This window comes from Fusarium coffeatum, assembly GCF_003316985.1.
Source record: "Fusarium coffeatum strain FIESC_28 chromosome Unknown BRIP53273_contig_89, whole genome shotgun sequence".
In the NCBI taxonomy this organism is placed as follows: Eukaryota; Fungi; Ascomycota; class Sordariomycetes; order Hypocreales; family Nectriaceae; genus Fusarium; species Fusarium coffeatum.
Window position 1 is genome coordinate 122332 of NW_022157884.1, and position 21146 is coordinate 143477.

The 21146-nt window shown below is 49.4% G+C and overlaps 7 protein-coding genes across 7 annotated transcripts; 4 read left to right on the plus strand and 3 right to left on the minus strand.

Annotated features, from left to right (window-relative positions):
- Positions 1-1132: 1132 nt before the first annotated feature.
- FIESC28_04418 (uncharacterized protein) lies at positions 1133-1635 on the plus strand (the record flags this gene model as incomplete). Its single annotated transcript, XM_031158565.1, has 2 exons — positions 1133-1310; positions 1361-1635. The coding sequence occupies 2 exons, from the start codon at positions 1133-1135 to the stop codon at positions 1633-1635; spliced, it is 453 nt and encodes a 150-aa protein (XP_031017402.1).
- A 256-nt stretch (positions 1636-1891) lies between these two features.
- On the minus strand, positions 1892-3850 carry FIESC28_04419 (uncharacterized protein; the record flags this gene model as incomplete). Its single annotated transcript, XM_031158566.1, has 1 exon — positions 1892-3850. The coding sequence occupies one exon, from the start codon at positions 3848-3850 to the stop codon at positions 1892-1894; it is 1959 nt and encodes a 652-aa protein (XP_031017403.1).
- Positions 3851-4700: 850 nt separating this feature from the next.
- On the plus strand, positions 4701-9304 carry FIESC28_04420 (uncharacterized protein; the record flags this gene model as incomplete). Its single annotated transcript, XM_031158567.1, has 2 exons — positions 4701-4739; positions 4793-9304. 2 exons carry the CDS (start codon positions 4701-4703, stop codon positions 9302-9304), a joined length of 4551 nt encoding a protein of 1516 aa, XP_031017404.1.
- Positions 9305-9657: 353 nt separating this feature from the next.
- FIESC28_04421 (uncharacterized protein) lies at positions 9658-10590 on the minus strand (the record flags this gene model as incomplete). The annotated part of the gene is made up of 1 exon (XM_031158568.1): positions 9658-10590. One exon carries the CDS (start codon positions 10588-10590, stop codon positions 9658-9660), a length of 933 nt encoding a protein of 310 aa, XP_031017405.1.
- Positions 10591-11831: 1241 nt separating this feature from the next.
- FIESC28_04422 (uncharacterized protein) lies at positions 11832-12952 on the plus strand (the record flags this gene model as incomplete). The annotated part of the gene is made up of 3 exons (XM_031158569.1): positions 11832-11857; positions 12141-12362; positions 12415-12952. 3 exons carry the CDS (start codon positions 11832-11834, stop codon positions 12950-12952), a joined length of 786 nt encoding a protein of 261 aa, XP_031017406.1.
- A 934-nt stretch (positions 12953-13886) lies between these two features.
- FIESC28_04423 (uncharacterized protein) lies at positions 13887-15778 on the plus strand (the record flags this gene model as incomplete). Its single annotated transcript, XM_031158570.1, has 2 exons — positions 13887-14992; positions 15043-15778. 2 exons carry the CDS (start codon positions 13887-13889, stop codon positions 15776-15778), a joined length of 1842 nt encoding a protein of 613 aa, XP_031017407.1.
- Positions 15779-15914: 136 nt separating this feature from the next.
- On the minus strand, positions 15915-20911 carry FIESC28_04424 (uncharacterized protein; the record flags this gene model as incomplete). Its single annotated transcript, XM_031158571.1, has 8 exons — positions 15915-16052; positions 16110-16921; positions 16973-17031; positions 17791-18148; positions 18213-19159; positions 19214-20398; positions 20618-20713; positions 20775-20911. 8 exons carry the CDS (start codon positions 20909-20911, stop codon positions 15915-15917), a joined length of 3732 nt encoding a protein of 1243 aa, XP_031017408.1.
- Between the last annotated feature and the right edge of the window lie 235 nt (positions 20912-21146).

The window sequence follows — 21146 nt, forward strand, 5'->3', positions numbered from 1 at the left end:
ACAGCTCGAGGCTGACAGTCACAAAGAACGAGGAATTCCAATTGGTTCGGAAAAGAAGTAACTTGTGATAACGGCCTCAATATGATCGTTGAGCCCTCGCACACCCGACTCTATAAACCCTGTCTATTTTTTGACAGGGGCATAATGATGACATTGTAATGGAGGTCTTGCTGTTGATGGCAAAGCTGTCTTACCTGAGGGCGCTACTTTGATGAAACATGCTGCGTTGTCGAGTGTGGCGCCTATGATCTATTCCAGAACATATGGTATCGCATCGCCAAGTTTCTCGCTTAGGCACAAAATTGTACCGAGGCGGTTATCTCAAGATTAGGTTGTTCAACCTCGAGATGAAACTCAAACACCCGCCAACACCACACTGAAGATATGGAAGAGAAGAATACCGAGACCCGTATCTGACCTTGGGCGCTTCTTCGGGTACTCAAGGATAGATGTCAGAGACGCTTGGATCCTGGACTCTCGCTTCCAGCCGCCGTTATCACAGACCAACATGACAATGAAACCCTTTTCCAACATCCATCTGCACTACGACTTAATCCCCAGACTAAGGTCCGGCACAACCAATCCAGCGGCTCATCACTGTGAATATACATAGTAAAAAAATATTCTCTTAGGCACAAGTAACGGCCCTGCATTAATCACCCTTTGGCGCGTGACGAGCAACAGGCATTGTGGTTTCTTAAGTGCCTATGTGCTCATCTCATTGGTCAGACCCCTGTTGATGGCTTTGCCGCTCAGCGCTTCGAGCTGGACTATCACCAATCAACATCAAGTATAGACCTATATCGCGGTTCCTGATGCTGTGCTCAAGTCTCGACCCAGTAACGAGGATCCAATAACCATTCGTCTTCAACCTTCGGGAGTTGAGGACTAAGACGGTATCAAGGGGTGCTTGGACTTAGTACTACGTAGGTGGGGGATGAAAGAAAAGATACTCGTACATGTAAATACAACGGCTGTCCTCATAATACGGCTGTTTTCTCGAAAAAGAATTCTGGTTCTTCTATCTTAATTATATGGTATTGCTGGGTTCTTACATTTTCAAGGTTCTGTGAACCTTCTTCTGCTCATTGTCAAGCAGTCAACTCCAATAACCACATCCTATTCAATTATAATGTCTCAAACTCAAGACGCTTTCCCGCTGGCATCAGAGGTATACAACGATGCACCAAGTGCTGACTCTGGCACCGAAGCTGGGGCTGCTGGCGACAGCTCAAGCAACTCCGTTTCCATCTCTCAAGGCGGCATGATCGCCATCATTGTTGTTGTCGTTGTTGTCAGTTTGATTGGTAGTACGTGTTGCCAAAATGTTGTCTCGTTGCATATACTGACTTCAATACAGTTTCCACCGCTGCTCTTTTCTTCATCGCAAAGAGGCGTGAGTGGACGATGCGAGAGACCCTTAGAAAGTCTGCGCGCAAGGTTGTCACTGCCCTCACACCTCGAAGAACAGAGTTCCCCTCTTCAGTCAAAGATGGCCCTATTCCAACACATCGCAACCGTACACGGATTGATGATGATGTCCCGCCAACACCAAGAATTCGACCTGAGGATTTGGAGAAGGGACTAGCACAAGCGAAGGCCAAAAGGAAGGAAAAGAAGTGGTCAAGGAAATAAGCAGAAACGCAACGGATGCCACCCAAAAATGGCTAGCTGGCAGTCACAATGGCGGAGGATGGTCGTGAGTAGTTGTCTGACACATTATTTGATGATCGTGGTCTTAAACTGGTGTTTCCAACGGACGGGATCCGGGTATCATCCATGTATAATAGTAACCCTCCACGCATGGGCTGTCTCATCTTTTCTCCATGAACTGAACGATAACGCCTTTGCTATTTTTGATAATGAATTCCAAGCGCCTGTTTTCTCCTTCTTATATGCGTCTAAATGTGTTGCCGCTGGCACTTCGTCGAGCAGCTCCAGTTCGCTTATCTCGGGGCTCAGCAGGCAACTCCTCCTCTCGCTTCTTCTGCTTCCTCTTTGACTCTGGGACAAATGATACTTGTCGTTCGCCGACAACTTCGCCACGAGCCTTGTTGATGCGTCCTGACTTCTGATGTCTTGAACCAAACGCTGTATCCCTGACCTCTCGTCCCTGATTGCTGGTTGAGGAGACGCGCATGACAACATCATCGTCCTTGGACTTCTTCCTGGGTGCGGCGACTGGCTTCTCCTTCTCCTCATCACTAGACTCATCTTCGTCGGAGTCCTTGCCTTGGTAGCGAGTCGAGCCCTTGTTGGCTTCCATGGCTTGTTCCACCGCGGTGCTTGGGTTGAGGGCACGGAATTCTCCAGTATTCTCGTCGACCTGGAAGGCTTCATCCTCGAACATCTTGCTGAAACGAGAATCGCCAAGAATGCCAGCCTTGGTGTCGACCTCTTCTCTGTTCTCCTGTTTCTTGAGAAGCTTGTCGACCAACTTCTGGTTAACCTTGACCTTCTTGGTGCCTCTGATTCTGCTTGCGCGCTCCTTCTCAACCTTGTCCTTAATACGCTTCGTTCTCTCTTCCTCCCAGACGTAGGGGTTGGCAATCAACCTAGCCTGCTCGTACAGCTTGGAGGCAACAAAGTAACCGTGCATGTATGGTCGGAGTAAGTTGGTCTTTCCAACAAGATGAGACAAGCTCAGTTGCTTCAATTCGGGAAGCGTCAAGAACTTGTAGTTGTCGTATGTCTCGGTGTGCACCTCCTCCGCCATCTCTTCGACCATGTTGTCCAAGAATGAGCACCACTTGGGCGCTGGACCAAGCTGAGGAACGAAGAAGGCGTGCTGCTGCTTGCCTTCGTTGGCTGTCATGATCATACCAGTATCCTTGCACCAAGCAACGTCGTTGATGTCCACGATAGGTTCCACGGATGTCCAAGGGTCTCCTGTCTCCTCATCCCACAGCTTAATGATGCGCTTGTCCGCTGATAGGATCTTCTTCTCTTGTGAAACCGTTGTCATGTGCATGAGCTTCTTGATTGCAAATCCGTAGCCTTGATCCTTCTTCATGAGAGGAACAGGTCGTCGCAGATCAAAAATTTGCATCATGCCAGTCGACGAGCCAGTCACGATAGACAGACCAGAAGGACTGAAATCAAGTGCTGTGACTTCACCTTCGTGGCCTCCCAATAGGGCAACTCTGGACTTGGATCGAGGATCCCAGAACTCGACTGTTCCTATCGAAGTACCGAAAGCAAGCAAGTTATGAGTATTCTCAGCAATGGTTGCAGTGTTGACACTGCCGACCCCGATGCCTCCCTGCAAACCACCGCCGGTCAATTCGTCATCGCCACCAACATCGACCTGGTAAGACTTCATGAAACGTCCCAACTCGAGATTCATGCGGAATACTTCACCCTTGCCGTCACCATCCAAACCCACAGATGGCACAAGAGCCTCGGTAGACTGTCGATCGTAGACGAGGTCTCGACCATATCTAGGAAGACGAACTTCGTAGTGGCAGCCCATGGGAGTGTGAAATTCGAGGCGGCGATCGGTCTGTAGATGGATAGACTTGGAGTAGTCGGATGATAGAAGTTCAAAAGAGTGGTTGAGAGAGTTCGTGTGACGGGCGAAAGAAAGCGACAGCTGAGGTAAGTTGTGAACATGCATCTGCGGCTTGTATGTACCGGTGCTCATGATCCAGTCGCCATCCTCACTGACACGGATGCAGTTGCTGGCTTCCTCGAACTCGAAATCTTGTAGGAGCTCGACACGGTTTTGGTATTCGGCATCATCCTTCAAACTTCGCTTTCTGCGTCGCGCAAGCCAGTCGGGAAGAGGTCGGGCTGTAGAGGCGCCCGAAATTGTATATACGGGAACGGTTCCCGGGTTAGACAACTTCATGGCGACGGTGTTCCTGAGAAGTCACAAGAACAAAGGTTGGTTACTGTACTGCAAGTAATAAGCAAGGTTTGCGATTCTTGGGCGGATGCGACTGGACTAGGTAGAGTTGGAAAAAAATCAAGGTGAAGAAAAAAGTGCCCCACTAAGCTCGGTGAGTTCGGTGACCGGGCTTCGGTGAAGCAGCCCATGAGCGGGCAGGTGTCTATCACGGAAGCCAATAGGCTATGTCCGTAACAAACCCGGTCCCTTGAAGGGCCCCTACCTACGTCCCTAAATCTGACCACCAAAACCACTGACGCCCTCCATCAAACATTCCATCAGGGACCCCCTAAAACGTCCCTGATCACTCACTTCCCGCGGGCGTCGCCCCATCCCAGCTGAGGCCCTGGCTCTTCCGCGCGCACCTCCACTGAATTTCTATCTCCCCCAAAGCTTAGTCTGGTCGCGACAGACACCCAACGCATTATCGAGCATCGGTTTAATACATATTATCGACACATCAGCCACTATCTACAAGGCAACACACAACTAATGACTTAACTCTATCTCAACCGTTGCAGTTCGAACCTTCGTCTCACCGACTGAGCAAACCAAGCTCTCCGCGGCGCCACCCCCGTGCTGCTTGATCGGCATAAGTATCTCGTTCGTTGAGATGGAGTCCGGGGAATCGACGGCTCCAACAAGTACAATTTTAACAACCATCTTCCGAGGACCGCCGTGTTAACCTACGCCTCAACTGATCTCAACGGTGACGACGATAACCATCAGGCCTATCTAGGCTTGCGCCTAGCCGTCGTGCCTCAAGCCGCATTCACGATTGCGACTTCGGAGCGACAAGGAAGCTTTCGCAATGGAGACCAGCGAATATGAAACGAATACTTTGTCGATAGTCAGTGACGAGGCCCCCTACTACCATTCAAAATCTGACGTTTGGACCTGCAGAACAATATCGCGTCGATAGCCTTTCGCATCTACGAGCCATCTTCAGATCAATCGCATAGCTTCCAAACATCCGCTCTCGAAATTCAAAGTACACTTCGTGATCAAGGCAAGCTAGTCTCTTACGACGCCGACCGAGGAGGAATATGGGTCTTTCAGATCACCAACAGAGATGGAGCAACCAAAGCTGTCAATTTTGGCTCCGGTGCCAGTATTGAAGCTTGCGGTCACACGCTGGGAATGGTCGAGGAGGGCACACTCGAACCTGCGGCTCTACAAAAGAGCCGAATCCCAGGAAACACTACTCAAAATGCTCCAGCAAATACAGCTGCGACCACATCTTCTACTGAATCACATCAGCGCAACCCCTTGATATCTCCAACTCAGACTGCTGGAGGGGGGGCACTGGCAGAAGGGGGTGCCCAACTTCCAGCCCAGGCTAACGATACCAAGACGACGCAGCCAGTGCCGAAGATCATATACGAACAATTTATAATCGCAATAATTTCCTCGATAGCGTTTGCGTTTTGCAGCCACTCCATGGCGATTCCCCTTAACTACAGGACGATCTTAATACCACCACTGCAAGCCGATGCGAATGAGCACGAAAAGGGTTCTTTGCAAGCCAATCCTGTTATTGGTACATTTAAAACTTATCTCACAACTACCGGATCCCTTGTGGTGAGTCTCAGCTTCTCGTATTGCAAGAATCTGGCCACAGTAGAAGATGCTCTTTCTGGCGATTCTTCCTTGCCTGGTTGCTCTATCTTGGCTGCCCCATACGGTGTTTTCGCTACTAAACATGGCTCTACCAATGGAGAGGCGGATAGGAGTCTCGCGCAGACACCGAACACACAAGCAATGAGTGTCAGAAGCGTCCCAGACTCACATGATTCGCTATGGAAGCATTCGTGTCTCAAAGCACTTGAATATTGCGGACTTAATCCATCCAGTTTCAAAGCTGGTTCATGGGTCAACCTTCTCATTACAAAGCCGACTTCGCAGGATGCGGATGGAGAGCCGAAACGACTACGCGCAAATGTTCCGTGGCCAGGAGCTCTTTGCTTCCGTAAGAAGTCCTTGGAGGTATCAACTACTCATCGCTTAGGAGAGACCATGCTGAGTGGCCACGAAGAGTGTCACGACCCTCTGGGCGACGCTCGTGAATGGTTTGGTGGCGCTTCCGAAAGGGAAGATAGAATTTCCAAGCGCAAAGCCGAACGTGCGCAAGCTGTCCAGAAAGAGACCAACGGTGCTAACTCCCAAGCCCAAAACCTCAATGGGCAATCTCCACTATCAGTACGGCGTCCAAGTACGGCCGCTGTTGGTGTCATGTATCCGACTCCTCCTGATGCAATTCAACAACACCTCGGAGTTACACCTTCTCTAGACGCGGTGATCTCTAGTCCCAACAACCTCCCTCCAACTCTTGCAGTTGTTGACGCCGATATCACGATGCCGACAGTGACGCCAATGGCCGACGTCGATAACGATGCATGGGAGGGTGGACACGAACAAAAGAGAGAACGAAGCGACAGCAACTTGCTTGGCGAATCTGAGGATATAATAAACGATATGGATGGGGACGTGTTTGGTGATCATGATGTGACAGAAGATGATTTCAACTTTTTCGATGGCCCTGGCGACAACGACATGGACATAGACATGGCGGACTTACAACCAATTTCGCATGCACCACCTCCTCAAATGATGCCCCCACCGATAATAACCCATCCGGAGCCCCAGAAAGCTATCGAGCCTCAGCCCGAGGTGAAGCCCAAACCCAAGCATCATGAGCCTGTTTTCGCAAAACCAGAACTAAAACACGCCCGAAGTTCTCTTAACGACGAGCTCAACCACAAGATCAAGACTGAACGATCAAACTCCAACAAACGAGGATCGAGCCCCTTTGATCCCGATACTGTGTTCAAACGAGTTAAAGCATCGCTGGCTAGCCCTACGCAGGAAAATTTCACCATTCAAGCCCCCCTTCGACGAAAGAGTAGTATCTTCGAGAAAGTCGAGTTCGATCCTAAGATTCCCCTCATCAACAAAAAGTACGAACAGGGCGGCGCGTTTGACTTCTCAAAGGAGCAGAGCGGCGGAGAGTCCAAGCGCGATGTTCAAGGTTTATCTACAGACGAATACCTTGAACGGCAAGGGAAGATCAAACCAGACTCCAGAACACTTCCTGGCGCCTCTTTAATAAGAAGCTTGACTGGCGTAGACGGATCCACTAACCATGCAAACCATCATAAAACGAATGGGAACGCATCCTTCTCAGAAGATAGTGATATCGATTCAGAAGCAGACGACCTAAGTTCGCTTTCTGGTGGCCCCGTCTCGCCCATCAAGTCCAGTGTCAAGCGAACAGTAGTGGATGATGACGCCCTTTCGCAAGCCACGACATCGCGAGAGGTGGAATTCTTAGATGACACTGCAGAAGAGCAACTCGCGATTGAGCTTCCCAAATTATCAAAGACAGAGTCACCAGAAATGCCGCTCCATCGTTTCTTTTCAGACCCGGAGCCTCTCAACACGGAGGTGGGACTTTCCAACCATGACTTTGTCGAAGTTGCACAGATAGTTACTGAGCAGGCTGCTACTGGCCGACTTGATATTGGCATTGATCATAGAAATGAGTCGTCAGTCTCGCTTGCAACGATGAGAGGCCATGAACTCAATATTGCCCGCAACTCGCTCCAACTTCTCCACAGCATCATCCCGGCGAATCTGGGAAGCGCTACGGCTGTGCGACTGAAAGGATTGCTTGAGATCCTAGATCTTCCACTCGTTGGACAACCGAACCGTCTCCAGCCCCGACCAATCCCTGGTAGAGACACCAATGTAGAGCAATTGCGCGCAAACAACCTCTACCAGATCCCTGTGCCTCATCTCGAAGTTCGCAGATCAGAAACGAAACTATCAGTACTCCCGTCATCCATGTCATTCTGGGAAGGGCTGGGATTATCACCTTCGTGGGGAGCAAAGGACGTTACTGCTCTCTGCATCTTTCCTGGCTGGAAAGGAATGGCAGATCATGTCGGAAGCTTTACCAGCCGCTTGAAGAGCGTATACGAGTCCCTGAAACTAGGCACCTTCAATAATCTAGCATTATCTGGAGACTGGGACGATGGCATTTTGCCTTATGAGATTGATAGGATCTCAACCTCACCTGACGCAACTATCACCGGTCATGGCTCCGCTCTAGTGGAAAGTATGGAAGTGCTCCGAAGCTCTCTACAAGAATTGAAGTCGAAGGACAAGAATCTGGTCATATACTTCGTCTACTCACCTGATAATCCCGCCTCCATCATCGAAGCTTGCACTACTTTCTATCGCTTCTTCGACGAGTATAGCGACCTTCTAGCAGCCCGTAGAGAGTCTCCACAGAACGAACTAGTATTGCAACTGGTGTCGTCCGATCTGATATCTTCCACAACGTCTCTGGTTGTTCCAAGCCCTGCGGAGATGATCAAACTCTGTTTAGAAACCTACGACAGGTGCACGTTGTTTTTGGATGCTGAGTTTGGTGGCCCTACCCCTGCGCCAGCAGTGATGCTTGAGCAACCTCCTCCTCGAATGATCGACTTCAAGTTGACAACATCCCCTTCTCAATCCCTTATGCATGAGAACTCCTGTATCCATGTTGGGTACGCCGAAAGTGTTGATGGCCGATGGATCACTGCTGCGTGGACCGATAATCGCGGACAACGACAAGCGACCGCATCTTACTCTATTACTAGGAGCAGAACCCCTGATCGGTCTGTTTCCCAGCACAAAGCGGCCATTATGGCTGAAATTTGGGCGACGACATTGACTATGATCTCCATTTGGAAAGTACATTGGCGAGTGATCATCACAAAGTCAGGACCGATGGATCAGAAAGAAGTCGAGTGGTGGCAAGCCGCATCAACTATTGACGACAAGTACTCTTTCACGATGATATTGATGTCAGTGGACACCAGTCCATCCTTACAGCTTGTGCCGCCCGTCGTCAAGATTCCCCATACGGCAACCTCGGCGTTCTACTCGACACCAGTGTCCACACCCCAGGCCAACATCGTTTCGCCTGAGCAGACAACAACACCGGCAACTCCCATGCGGGAAACCAGTACACTGGCTGCTACACCGGGTGCTGAGAGTGCTACAGAACCAGATGCCGACTCTTTCCTGATCGATGCTACCGACCAAACATGGGGCGCCATCGTTGGACATCGACTTGGTAACTCAACTACCCTTCTGGAAGTCAGACCCGCGCTTGCTAGTGGCTACTTGATCAAGAGAACGGGAATCAAGATTGAAGATCCTCCAGTTGTGATGGAGGTCAATCTTGTACACACTGAGGCTACTCCTCGTGCATATGAGCCTCTTCTTAGAGAAATGCTTTGTTACTTTAGAGGTCTTGGTACTTTGGCCAGGGCCAGGGGCGTCACAGATCGAGAGATGGATGTTCGACCTTGGCATATCGCCGCGGTGGAAAAGGGCGTACGAGCACTGCATCTTTTGTTATAATGATCTAAGCATTGAGAGGCGTCGTTTTGGGGAGAATGGTGTATATGTGGGTGTATGGCGTTTTTTTCTTTGCGAGCATACATCATGGTTGGATAGTAACCGCAATGCAAATATAGTTTGGCCCTATGCTGCCTTGGAAAATACAAGATATTATCTGAACAGACAATCTGGTGTTGTGAAAACTAACAAAACATCCTGGGCCCATTATTAGATAAAGTATAATCACAAATATAAGGAATCAAATAGTCATGTGAATAGATTCAAACTCCTGCGAAACCTAACACATAGCGAAAAGCATACTTACCGTGCCAATGTACCCGTCCTGTGTCTTCAGCCTTCCGTGTTGGGCTGATTCAAGAGATGCATTGCTTACTCTCAATTGACTGTTGTGGGGGAGACGGCTCGATAAACCAATCCCTTTCATCCAGCCCGCTACGCCCTCTCCGACGCCAGAGTTGTCTTTGGCGGTCCCAGACCCAGAAGCGATGGCCCGGATGCGCCTGAAAGTCGTTCTGTTGGTACCGTTGTGTCACTTCCTGGTTCCCCATTTCTTCAGATTTATCATCTATAAGGGACCAGTTGGAGACAGTCGAGTTCGCGTGCGAAGCAATAGACACAGTTTCCCAGTCCCAGCTGCCAGGCTCGAAGTGAGTGCGTTGCAGATGTGCAGCGGCGTTGTAATAGGCACCACCTGAGCTACCCATACTATCGCTATAGGAACAAACAGGACTACCAAGTGATAGTTTCTCAATTTCCACTAGCTCTGAACTTGGATCTTCGGAGCCGCTGATGCGCGATTGAGCTTTTGGGCGATGAAGGTTGACCAGTTGTCTGATCTTGTCTTCAGACGTCTTATTGACAGGCAGAATGCCGTGTTTTTCGAAATCTTCTCTAGTATTGAACTGATAGGGTATTGGTGCTTCTGGAGGACTGAGATGAACACTCTCATATAGTTCGTCAGTGTTGTCTCCAAGGATGAGGTCCTGCTCTAGCCCGGGAACGATGTGAACTTGGCTGGTCTCGAGGTTCTGGTTAGGTCCATCGAACGTCCAGGAGATCGAGACGACTGGAGGAAACTCGGTCGTCTTTTTCCCGTTGGTTCCAAGTAGCTTCTGTGCAAGTTTGTTGGATATGAGTCCATTCTCTCCTCGTCCGCATATGAGAGCAGCGATGTGGACTTGTGTATGGGGTTCGCGCTGTCGCTTCGCCGAGAGATGGTCACCGGTTGGTTCCCAGTGAGTTATGATAACGAGTTTGATGTCACCATGGGTCCAGTCCTTTGGCATTTCTTCGGTTTTCTGTGTTATGTCTATCAATAGGAAGTCGAAGAGGACGTAGGATAATTGAGGCTTACACCACTTTGGATACTGAGATTCACATAGGGATCCTGAGGAGGCTCGATGATGCTGATGGTTATTGAAAAGAGTGAATTGACAGTCCCGATAAGGGAATAAGGGTGGGCTGGATCCAGGACTTGTAGAGTCCCGAGTTGCTTGAGGCTCTAATGACGACTTCATATTGACGAGTCATCAGAACCGCAGATTGTGCAACTGGAATTGAGAGGAATCTTATAAATTGAAAGAACAAACTGGTTAGGTCTTTTCAAAAAAATGTCAGCAGATTTTGCGAGCGCCCTGTAGGAGTGTTGCATAGGGAAGTAGGTAGGGAGGGTCAGAAGTGTTCCTTCCAACATGTATAGAATCAGGCTCTGGATTCTCCAGATAGGGAAGTAGCAGCTGAGACAACGACATAATGCAGGCAAGACACCCTCATGTGAGTTGAGGCCAATTGTCACATTAGACATCACATCACATCATATCACATCACTTCGCATTAGCCTGGATATTTTCATGCACGAAGTGATTTGGAAATTCCAATTCAAAATCTCGAGTGTCTTGAGTCTAATTGTCTGTTCCATCGACGACTTCACGTCAAGCTTAAGTTGCAGCAATTACAATATCTTCACAGACACGCCTATGTCATCCTCGATCCATACCTTGGACCCTTGCAATCAACTTTGTTATTCCAGTTCATGCCCTGCCTCCAGATCAACTATCTCTCGGACCCCTCTCTCTTCAATCCGCATAATCAACCTGCATGGTAGCTTGATTCCCATACAAGACGACTGCATGATCACCTGGCTGATGAGTTGGGTAGCTTGAAAATGATACTACCATCTCATAGGTGCGAGGAGCCCGCTTCTGAGAGTAGGCCTCCAGTACGATGGCGTGTTGTTGATGGAGTAGTAGTCGGCGTTGTTGTTTTCCCTGTCTGCGATGAGAAATACAAATTACTACCCCCATAATACACCTTTTGAGGCTCTGCTGGTAGCGATACAGGTATCGCTACTATATGGATGATCCAAGGTCCAATGGTCTGGATCCTTCTCATTTTGCTCCCCCGAGATTTGCTGGAAGGGAACTGGAGGCTAGGTACTTTGAGGTTTCTCTTCTTGCATATTACTCCGCCATCTTTTCCTTTTTCCTCAAAATCATCTGCTTCACTTCTAAACGAGGGATTCGTTCTAATGCTGTGTGGCAATGGTTTCCAGATGTACGAACCCCAACAGAAGACCTAATGATAGAAGGGAAACTGAAAGGTCCATACTTCTTCCACCGTTTATCGAGGAGATACGCCCTACAAGATCAGAACGTCGGAGAGTAGAGCGCGGCCGTAGACGAGGTCGTCGTCAAAGAGTACAACGCCCTCTACCGCCGCCGAGGACTGGTCCATCCATCCCTACCGGGTCTCTAACACCATCATCTTCGGAAGGCCTAAACAACAGGGTGGAGTCAAACCAGAGTCTCATTGTTCTAGAAAACTACACACCGGCTAGACAGGCTCATATTCCTGTCGAGCCTGACGACAGTACTAAAGAATCATTCGGAGTCGAACACGAAACGTTCACTGCAACGCTCCAAGCTGCTACATCCGAGTCTTACCACCAGGACCCGAGCTCGGCATCTGCTTCTCGGACCATCAACTTCGATATACCAAGTGTCGATGAAGAATATGTCTTCTTAGAACCAGATGCGGCTGTGTCTCAGACAGACACTGGGTTAGTATTATCCTATACACTCTTTCCTTCTCCCATCTAACATCCTCTCCAGAATTCCATCGAACGCCAGAGACTTGGTTCTCAACTCGTCCAGAGAATACGAAGACCACTTCCAGCCTCGCAGCATGAATCAGATCCAGCTCGGTGATCATCTGGAAGAAATAAGCCGCGAGGTTCAACAAAGGATGCCACTGCCTGATCTGAACCCAAACGCCAATGACCCATCTGTCAGAATGACCTTTGAGAATGGAGATGTGTCCCATGACAAGATCTACTTCGACGACGAGTTGGAGCATAGCTTTATGTCTTACGACTATCTCTGGAGAATCCGAGCTGCTTCAGGGAGACTCCCGTATGTGATTGAAGCACCCCCTATTGATAGAGAAACATGGACTCCCAGCGGGGTGTTAGCTCCTATCGAATATCTTCTCTATGCTGACCTTGACTGGGAGTCGTCTGGCCTCCCATTCCCACGAAGCCGATTACACTTCATCATCTACCGGGGCAATGGAACTATATACGATACGAAACCAGTCTTGGGTCGAAATTGGTCTGAAATGGTTGAGAGGCAATCACCCGGCGGCGCCTAAGCGCAAGCTTGGAAGCCTAAGGATGATTAATTCGCTGCATCATGGACTCTACAAAGCTGCATCATGATCATCAAGGCTTTTTGAGGACCCACAATACAGTGTTGCTACTATCTACTTATACGTTAATTGCGGCAAGAGGTCAAGCTGTCGGGCCTCTGCCGCATCAGGGTACTATGGCGAAGGATATGTCCAGGGTGTATTGGTCAGCACCCTGGACACGAGATGAGTTTGCGTTAAATGCAATATAACGGGACTTCCTACAGAGAAGGGAAACGACAGATATGTAAGTGCTTTCATGTTCGATCTTTTTTATTGTTATGGCTTTTTGGTACGAGGCGGGCATCATGAAATTGCCAACAAAGGGATGATTTGCTAGGCGTTGGTTGTTCTTTTGCCAAAATCAGATTGTAAGGGCTACTGTATTTAACGAGAAAACAATAAAGACACATGATTTGTGCACAAACCTTTTGCTGTCCAAGATTGAAAATAGTTAGTTCTCCAAGCTGTTTCTTATGTAGGAGAGAGTTACCTAGTAGGTAGGTATGCAACTATCGAGGGGGAAAAAAAAGATACATTAGTCCAAGACCCGCAATGACGCTCTGTTTCCTAAATTCTAGGCAGACAGACAGTAAGCATCCATTGATTGATAGGATAGGTTTGATAAATCCTGACTCACCAGAAATAGTTGCTATAAGATTCTTCTCTCGCTCTAAACAATTTTTACGTTCCTCATAATAGACAAGAATATTTTACCTGTATATTTCCTTCCTAATTGATGGACCCGCCCAAATCGCATTCTGTTCGTCGATAAACCTTAACGACTCATTCATTGAACCGCAGGGTGAGAAAAATACGCCATCACGACCATTTAGTCAAGGATTTCTCGGCGAAATGCCCTTTATACAACACCCAACGTCCCAACCAAGAAAGAACCATGGATAAGACATCTCTAGCAAGCCTTCCAGATGATCTCGTTCTCGATATTGTCGAGCATCTCGACACGGCACGTGACGTAGCTCACGTCTCAGTCCTGACGAAACATCTTCACTCTCTTGTGAAACAGGATGGGTGGCGAACTTTTGTCAAGACCAGATTCCCTTCCTTGGATATAGCTACAAACTCTGAGACTCAATGGGGTAAAGTCGCGGACCGCGCAACGTATCTGGATCGCTGCTGGGAGAAGCGTGGGTTCTGGGTCAATGTTCTCCATGAGAAGAAGCAGCAGCCGGAAAGGTTTCAGCGCAGGGTTGCTGGAAGCCAGTCAGTCTTGTTCCATACTGTTCTCGATGCTCGGCTTGAATCGTCGCTTCAGAATGAGGTTGTTGCGGCTGGTGTGGGTGAAAATCTTATGGTGAGGATAAAGCCTGTGAATGGGCAGCCCGATACCTGGCATCAGATCGAAGGCCAGACTCATGGATATCGAGCAGGCACCGGAGACGCCACGGCAGTATCTGTCATTGAGGGTGATGGGTATCCAGGTGTCGTTGTCGGTAGGGCTGGTGGAGAGCTCGAAATCCTTTCTGGTAAAGACAACTTCTCAGCGGTTTCACGACAGCTGAAGCCAGCAGGCGAGGTATTGCAGAATCATGCTTCTGATCCTATGCGAAAGTCTCCAGGACAAGTGGCAGTCTCATCCCTACAGTGGCATCCCGAAGCGAATCTTCTTGCAGCGGGCAAAGGCTCTGTTCTCACCCTCTACGATCTCTCAGCATCGGACGATGCCGAACTGGCCCCCACAGAGTACTATGACTTCTCAAAGACAGGTCCCAATGACGAGGCGTCGCTCTTGCGAAGTACCAAATTCATGAGCAGAGATGTAGTGGCTTGTGCTCTGGGCGGAAGTAGAAATCCCCTCCGCTGGGGACAGCTCACGCCAACTGGGATACACATCATGAACGCTGCTAGCAATCCTAGACCGCTCGATGATGCTGCCAAGTTGACCGACGTCAGAATGGGCGAGAAAACGACGGTTCGAGCGATTGAGCCTGTCAGAGGTAATGACAATCTCCTCTTGAGTACATGGGACGACGGTACATATAGGTGAGTGCCCTTTCATGTCTGCTAGAATCTGCTACTTACCGCTGTCATAGACTTTCGGACATCAGAACTCCTTCAGATCATGATGCGGTATATCGTGATCGTTTTCAGCCTTACGAAGCGGGCAGTTCTCTCCTAGTATACGGCATTGAACGTTTCGTAGCTGGAAGCAACACGGCACCAGATATCCGTCTCTTCGACTTCAGATACTCCAAGCCGTACCACCACTCAAGTGCTCTTCCATGCACAACACAGTGGCCTTTCCCTAGCCAGAAGGACGATCACAAGATGTGGAGGCAAGGTTGGGCGCCAGACTGTCAACCTCAGGGCTGCGATCCCCAAACTGGACTACTATGCAACTGGCATAGTACATCTAGGCGGAACTATTGGCGTCCCGACGCAACACTTCATATCGGCAGTCCAACCTACGACAGGATCTATTGTCTAGCAAAAGCGTCTGATCTTTCGGATACAGTGTACTGCGGTCTTCGCGGCGCAATTCTGGAGATGAACCTCCATCTCACAGACGACGCAAAGTACGATTCTGGCCATCGAACCGTTCCAGCCGGTTGGAGCATGGGAAGACCCGGAGGCAAGATCTCGCTCATCGAGACGGGCGTGAGTCTCTGCCAAGCAAAGGAATGGTCCCTCGAGAATCGGGGCGTGCCAGAGCTTATCGTTCAGCAACCTCGACCGCAGAAACAAACGGAATTGTCAGACCAGGTGAAGCGACATCGACTAGACTACGCGTTTCATAAATCGCAGGACTTCGATCAAGTACAGGCATAGAACCGGAAAAACTTATATATTCATAGAGTATTCTTAAGATGTAGAATTCCTCGTCAATGTATTTGCTATCAAACAGAAAAAGCAGATCTTTACATAAGCTCTAAAACAGTTCTCGCAGTTCTAGTGCAATTTAGCTCTATAGTTTAGACTCGGGCACCAACAGCGCAAGTCTTTCTTTCAACGCCGTCTCAGCCTCCTTCTCAATTCTTCCGACAAGCTCATTGCATGTAGGAATATCATTAATCAGACCCATAACCTGTCCTGTTGTCCAAACCTGCAATCAGTTAGCAAACTCATCCTTCGATCCAACAAATCGAGGAAAAGGACTTACGCCATAGTCGACATCTCCAGTGATGAACACTTCCTTTCCTCGCTTGCCGCTCATATACGGCGCAACCTCTGCAAACTCGCCCGTCTCGCTCTTCTTCTCAATCTCAAGCGCGTCAAGGGCAACCTTGTTCTTGTACAACCGCGTAGTGTTTGTCCATCGTCGGAGAAGAAGTGTGGTGTCGGTCTCTTGCGCGCGGACAATCTCCTCCTTGACCTTGACATGCACAGGCGCCTCGACAGTGCACATGAAGCGGGTTCCCATGTTGACACCACAAGCGCCCAGGCACAGCGCGGCAGCAAGTCCATAACCGTCTGCGAAACCACCGCTGGCGATGAATGGCACACCGAGTGTCTGACGCGCTTTGCTAAGAAGGATGAAATTCGTGATATCGCTCTCTCCCACGTGGCCGGCGCACTCGAATCCATCGATGCTCAGGAAGTCGACGCCCAGCTTAATAGCGCTCTGCGCATGACGAATCGTGGTGCACTTGTGCAGAACAATAATTCCAGCTTTCTTCAGCTGCGTGATAACAGGACCAGGCGAGTTACCGGCTGTCTCGACGACCTTGATACCCTCATCGATAATAGCCTGGGCGAAAGCGGCGTAGTTGGGAGGCACCATAGAAGGCAGAAGGGTGATGTTGACACCGAAAGGGTTCTTTGTGAGAGTACGACAGCGCTGAATCTCCTTGCGCAGTTCCTCTGGTGTTGGGTAGATGAGGGCGGTGATGAGGCCCAAACCGCCTGCGTTGGAAACAGCTGAGGCGAGGTCGGCGGTGCCAACGTGCATCATGCCGCCTTGCACGACGGGCACTGATGGTAGATTAGCATGAGATCAAGAGGAGAAGGAGTTATGATACTAACCTCTGATGCCCAGTCGCTTCGTAAGTTCAGTCGCAAAAGGCATGATGATGACTGGCTTGCTATGAAACAAAGAGTAAATCGATGGTGAAAAAAACAGAGTTTGAAGGACGGTAGAACGAGAGATCCTGTATATCTACGTCTATCTATGTAGCTAGTCTAGGTCGTCTCACATAAGGAAAATAGAGAGAAAGAATGACCGAGGCTGTTTATTTTCCAGGTACCAACGTTGATCAAGTTTCATAAGGGGTTAAGACGCCTCATGACCATGACCATGATCCCAAGACAGACAGACCATATGGTCCATCGGCAACCCAACCTTAAAGGTGCCGAGGTATGATGCCAGTCAAGACCCACTTCTTCCCCCACACTCGGCTCGGTCCTCCACTCTCACATGCGGTAACAGTAACTAACAGTCCAACTTTGCGGGGAACAACAACCAAGCTTCTTCATCAGCAGTCAGAATATATACAAGGTCACGGGTTGGCCACTAAAAGTAATTAACAAGAAATTTCATTTCATAGACTAGATTCCAACTAGTATTGAGAACCTCAGCTCCTGCTTATTTTGCAGTGTTTGAATCAAACATGATCATAAAACAGCCGCTTGACAACGCCTTGATGTACAGGATATACCATGTCGTGGAATCATCATAACCACACTGGTGTTCCCAACTATTGCAATCCCTAATAGATGGATGACTTTTCATCCTATCTGTTCCAACGCCTGAAATTCGTGATAACTCCCTTCCTTCCAGTCCCATTGCTGGGTATATCAGGTAATCTTTCGCCATGTCCTCTCAATTAACACTCGGCTCTAACAATCGAACCGGGGGACTTCTATCTCTTGGCTTCTCGATCAAGTCCGCATATGCGTCCAGACTTTGACCCATAACCTTGACAGTCTCGAAAATATGTGTTCCCTTGAAGGTCTCGGCCCACAGTCGCACAACTGCAACAGCCAGTTGCCGTAGCTTAGCACTGTCGCTTGATGGCACATCGTTCTGTCCCGAAAGTGATGGGTCGATTGGCGGGACTGCAAATTCAGTTTCGTCAAGCATTCGGCGCACCATATCCAGCAAGTTCGTCTCCTCCTGAGAGGCAGGCGCATCATGCGGCCCAATCGCACCAATCGTCAAGAGCCACTTAGATACCAGGATGGCACACTCAAAATTGCATACTGTTAAGCCAAGTTAGTAATCGAATCAAGGGATAATGCGGGGTTGTGTCCAGCTAGTACTTACATGAGTGCTGAATGCTCCATTCGGTCGATTTGGTCCTGGCTACGTAGTTGACACCTGCCTTGACTAACATAGACAGGGCATGAATCGCTTGGAACACTGCCCTGTGCAGTCTTAGACTTCGTACTAGTAAGGGGGTCCTGCTCAAGGCCGACGCCACCAAAAGCGGATCCCGAGTCTCGAGCGCGGTCGACGGAGTCACATCAGTATAGAGTCGGATGTATGCTTGTCGCAATAAAGCTGTCGCCGTGTAATCCAGCGTTCCGCCCTCAATCGAATCCGATATGCTGTAATGTCCCGATTCCGCAGCCCTAAGCTGGTGCTGGTCTTCGAAGCTGGTCTGCCACACCCGCAGTGCCTGCGAAACCTCCTCGACATCTTCAGGCTTCATTGTTCGATGAATGTTGTATGGGAGGCCTGTCGCAAAAGATGTCTGCTTGAGCAGGTATATATGCTGAATAAGTGCATGGATGAGAACATAACTGCCGAGAGACGATAGATGTTGCGGGAGGCCTTGGTTTGTCCGGCCAAATAGTCGTGAGAAAGCGTCGTGCAAGGTGAGCTCGATAATCGGTGTCGATTGTCGTACTTCCTGCCATTGCCATGCAGTCTCAGCTCTCCAGAGCTTGCCTCTCTGTGGCAATAGGAGGTTGAGCTCAGATGTCAACAGCAATGGTGGCATGTTGTACGCAATGCTGCAAAGATTGAAAAAGCAGTAAGCAACAAGTTTCGTCCTTGTTGCGGTCTCGAGTCGAATCCATGTCTCCCAATCATTGACCACACTTTGGTTCACTTCTGCCACAAGGCCTTCTTCCCGGATCAGGATGGCAAGATTACTCTGTAGCGACAGTGCTTCGTGCAGGATAGTTGGCACACCCCAAAGACCGACAGCAAAAAGAAGCAAGACTGCTTGAATAGTCTCAATACGAGCTTGAGGAGTATTTGGAGAGCTAGATAGACAGTCAGGAAATAAGATTCTGTCAATAGATCAGAACGTGACTTACTAAGGCTCACGATGAGTGTCCTGTGTTGTTGGCCGCTCGGATTGCGCAGAAGCAAAGGAGTGGCGGTATGTGGCACTCGGTGAAGGACGTGTGGAGTGAGGACTGTAAGCAGCCGCAGTTGGCAAGAGGGCATGAACTTCTGAAATTCGTCTTCGTCGAATCTGCTCCATTGCCACAGCCTTGGCAGCATACCATAGGGCATATCCTCGGTTCTTTTCGAAACGATACTGGGCTCCTACGGCGAGAATAGCAAGAAGCAACTCAGGTGCGGCCTCGGCAGGTGAGAAGGTTGGAAGGTGGAGGAAGGGTAGATGTTCATGAAGTCCACTGATATAGCCTTCCAGAAAACGCGTCAATGTATGTCGCGAGGGAAATACAAAGTCGTTTGGCAAAACTGCTGAAAATTCGTCCAGTCTGTTCTTTATCACAGTGTGGTCGGCTACTGAGATACGGAGGGCTGATTGTCGTGCTGCTTCATCAATACCTCGGGCGGCAGGGTCGGCAGGATCTCGTGCCTCAGTCTGCATAGGTGGGAAACGACCTGGAAGGAATGAAGACTTCGACAGCCGACGTTGGGCAGCACTGCCTTGACTTCGAGAGTACATCATTTGCTGCTCGGTTTCGAAGCTTGGGGGCAAAAAGTGAGAAGAAGCAGCGAACTCGTCGAGGAAAGGGTTGTAATCATCATAAGATCCTGGAGGTGGTTGCTGAGGTACATAGCCCGATCCCAGGGGTTGGTCCTCCCGAGGACGTTCGGTTGTGTAGGCGACGATGGATTCCCCATAACTGCTCTTTCTTCGAGATTCTGGAGAATGTGGCGGAAGAGTCGCAGGCGCTGCATTTCTCTGAACAGGCGTCACTGAACTCGCAAGGGCCGCGTCGGATAGCAAATCAAGATTACAAGCAGCCGAACGAGGTTGTGCCCGGTGATCCTGAGGGCTTTGTTGGGGACCTGGAGGCGGGCCATGGTGAAAGACCTGGGGTTGTGGTAAAGGTTGCTGAGGTGGCGGTGGTCGTGAAACGTTGGGATGTTGGTGTCCGATAGCCTCAGTATTTATTTGACCCTCAGAAATGGAACTCTTATGTGAGGTTGAAGATGTGTTAGACGACAGCTTCCTTGGCCGGCTGTTGTCTTTACTACCTTCGTTGAGATGCACGAGCTTCTCATGTCTGACAAGAAGATCCCTGATATCCATGTAAGCATATGTATTGACGAAGATGAATGCAAAGGTGAGTCCCGGTTGGGATGGCTCATGAATAACAGCCCGAAATTTGAAGATCAAAAGTTGATACAGGTTGGGAATTGAGTGGACGAGTGAGCGGTGACTCAGTTACTGTATATGAGTGACTGGGTGGGACGGCCTGAGAGACGGGGGAACAGAGCGGAACTAAAGAATCACGTACCTTCTTCCAAATGTCTTCCCACATCGATCCCAACCACATGAGAATGGCTTCTCTTTTGTGTGAGTGCGCTCATGACGCTGCACATGCTCAACACGTCTATATATCGAGAATATGGTCAGCCCACAACAAAGTCTCGAGTGAAGCAAAGACGACGAACCTGAATCGTTTGCTACAGTACTTGCAGGGAAGAGTCTTGGGCTTTGGCTGGCGCACTTCAGTCGACTCTGGGCCTACGAGAGTAGGAGGGCCAGGAAGGGGCCTGGGAGGGCCTTCCATAGACTGAATAGCAAGCATCGTAAAAGTGTACTTTGAGAGTTCAAGACCTCGAGCGTTTACCGATTATGTTTGATACTTGATATTGAGGTGTGGGGTGGAAAACTTCGAGGAGAGATAAAAAGATAGTGAAAGAAAAGAAGGAGCAGAGCAATACAGATTTGGATTTGGAGCTGGAACTGGACCTGGGGAGATAGATGCAGGAAGATTGCGGGGTGCGTTAAGGGTAGAGCATGGCATGTGGAGGAGGAAATAG